Source organism: Myotis lucifugus, unplaced genomic scaffold (assembly GCF_000147115.1).
Source record: "Myotis lucifugus unplaced genomic scaffold, Myoluc2.0 scaffold_366, whole genome shotgun sequence".
Classification (NCBI taxonomy): domain Eukaryota; kingdom Metazoa; phylum Chordata; class Mammalia; order Chiroptera; family Vespertilionidae; genus Myotis; species Myotis lucifugus.
Window position 1 is genome coordinate 530,567 of NW_005871414.1, and position 2,139 is coordinate 532,705.

The 2,139-nt window shown below is 55.2% G+C and overlaps 1 protein-coding gene across 1 annotated transcript in view; it reads left to right on the forward strand.

The window, feature by feature from the left end:
* Positions 1–1,660, forward strand: part of FAM3D (family with sequence similarity 3 member D) — a 48,058-nt gene extending 46,398 nt beyond the window's left edge. Inside the window, exon 9 of the mRNA XM_014466879.1 lies at positions 1,217–1,660. Coding sequence (XP_014322365.1) covers positions 1,217–1,306 — 90 coding nt within the window. The 3' untranslated portion in view covers positions 1,307–1,660. The remainder of the gene's footprint in view (positions 1–1,216) is intronic.
* Positions 1,661–2,139: the final 479 nt, after the last annotated feature.

A 2,139-nucleotide genomic window follows, 5' to 3' on the forward strand; every position in this document is an offset into this window, starting at 1 on the left:
GGGGCCAGGGAGGGGCCCCGGGAGGAGCCCAGGAGGGGGGCCCCGAGGGGCCCCCAGTTTTTTCCCTTTTCTGAAAAATGTGGGCCTGGTTTATAGCCATCTCTTTTTAAGAGAATTTTCTTTATTTAGAAGTTCTTTTTTAAAAATAAAAAATAATCCGAAGTACCGGGGGGTGAAAAGGAAAAGACCCTTTTTTATCCCTTTTGGGTGGGGAAAACAGGAGCCAGGGCCCAGGGTCCCCAGAAAACCCCTGTGGGGGGTCCTGGCGCCGGGGGGGGGGGGGGGGGAGGACTTTCTAGGAAGATGCAGGGCAGGTGCTGTTCTTCCTTAAAGCACAGCTTCTAATCTAGACCCATCCAGACTGGGCCGAGACAGCAAAGAGGGAGAGTCAGTGCCATCCTTTCCCTGAAATTTATGATCAGCTGACTGAGACCCATCGCCCAAAAATGAACCAAAGACCATGATGGATGAAAGCCACCGTGTCATTTGATCCCATGCCTGGGAACTGGGTTTTAGAGGAGCAGCATCTAGAGTCTATTCCTTCTTCCTGAGGGTCAGCCACGGTTATTCCAACCGTAGATTTTGCCATTTACAGTTTTTCTTGCAAAAACTAAGCCCGGGCATTTTAAACACAATCTTAACTGACTGCATCCCCTTGGCGCACGTATCATTTATGTGAATTAATAGTACACAGTGGCCCCACCACGTACCAGCAGGGTGGCCATAAGCAGTTACTCGGGCCCCATGTGCCTCAGTTTCCCCATCTGTGTCACGGGATGATAATCGTATGCACTTCTTAGGGCTACTGTGAGGATTAACTGCATAAGACACTTTGTGCCTGGCATAGAGCAAGCATTTAATAATTGCTGGGGTGCTTTATTATTGTTGTTGCTGTTGTTATTTTGGATGTTCCAGAGAGGCTGGTGGAGAGGGCCTAAACTCTGCACCCAACCCCCACCCTTGGTGTCCCCACCACCACCCATGACAGTCAGTGACTAGGCTCTGATCCCATCTCTGAAATCTTGGGCAAGTTGCATCCCCTCTGGGGCTCAGTCTGTGAAATGGGCTAGTAATACACAGTCCTGTCCACCAGGGGGCAGTGGTGAGAAGGAAGTAAGTGAAAGCATTTAGGTTTTAAAGCACCAGGCCAATGCAGGTGTGAGTTCTGAGCAGCCTCCCCCTCTATCGCTGTTTCTTCCTCTTCTCTCCTCTCTAGTACGTAAAGAACATCCCCGACATGAACAAATACGAGGGCTGGCCGGAGCTGCTGGAGATGGAGGGCTGTGTGCCCCGGAAGGTGTTTTAGGGCTGCGGCTCCTCCTGGCAGCCGCCAGCGGGACTGGATGGAGCTGAAGGACAGCGGGCAGCGGGCAGCGGGCAGCGGACAGCGCAGGGTGAGGCCGGCCCAGCAGCATGAAGGTGCTGAGGATCCCCGCCCTCTCTGCAGCTTCCCCTCCGGGCGAACGCAAGCTCCCATGGGCGATGGACGATGGGCGGAGGCAGCTGTCCCGCTTGGAGGTGACCAGCCCCGGAGGGTCCCTCCGGAGCCGCTGTCGATGGAGAGAACAGGTGCTTTCCCTCGAGAACTCTGACCGTTGCCCCAGGAGAGGGCAGACTGCCCGCCCGGGCAGAATTAAATTGTATTTTTGCTCACCTTGAATGACCTTTGTGGCCACTCGGTGTGCAGCGTTTCTCCCCGAGATGGAAATGGTCTCGATTGGGGTTACTTGGGCTCCACGTTCAGACAGGTGGGTGACAGAGTCCGGGACCTGGTCTGCAGCCAGGAAGGAGGTTGGTGGCAGAGGGATTTCCGTTTAGGCGTGAAAGATGCCGTGGATCCCAGCAGAGGGTGTGAGACCCCCAGGAACAGAGCTGAGGGCTGCGCGCCGAGAACATGCACCTGCTGTTGGAATGAGAGGGAGAGGACAGGGAAGGGAGGGGTCTGACAGGGGCCTGGAAGGCAGGCCTCAGGGGGAGCGTCCCCGCTGTCTTCGCCAAGTGCCCAGGCACAGCCCTTAGGTTTATTTAGAAAGTGATTCTAGAAAACAGAAGAGAAGGAGCCCATAAAGACTGTATGGGAGAGAGTGGCGCGAACCCCAGGGGCACACCCCAGAGGTCTCTTCCTGAGCGTCGGGAGCC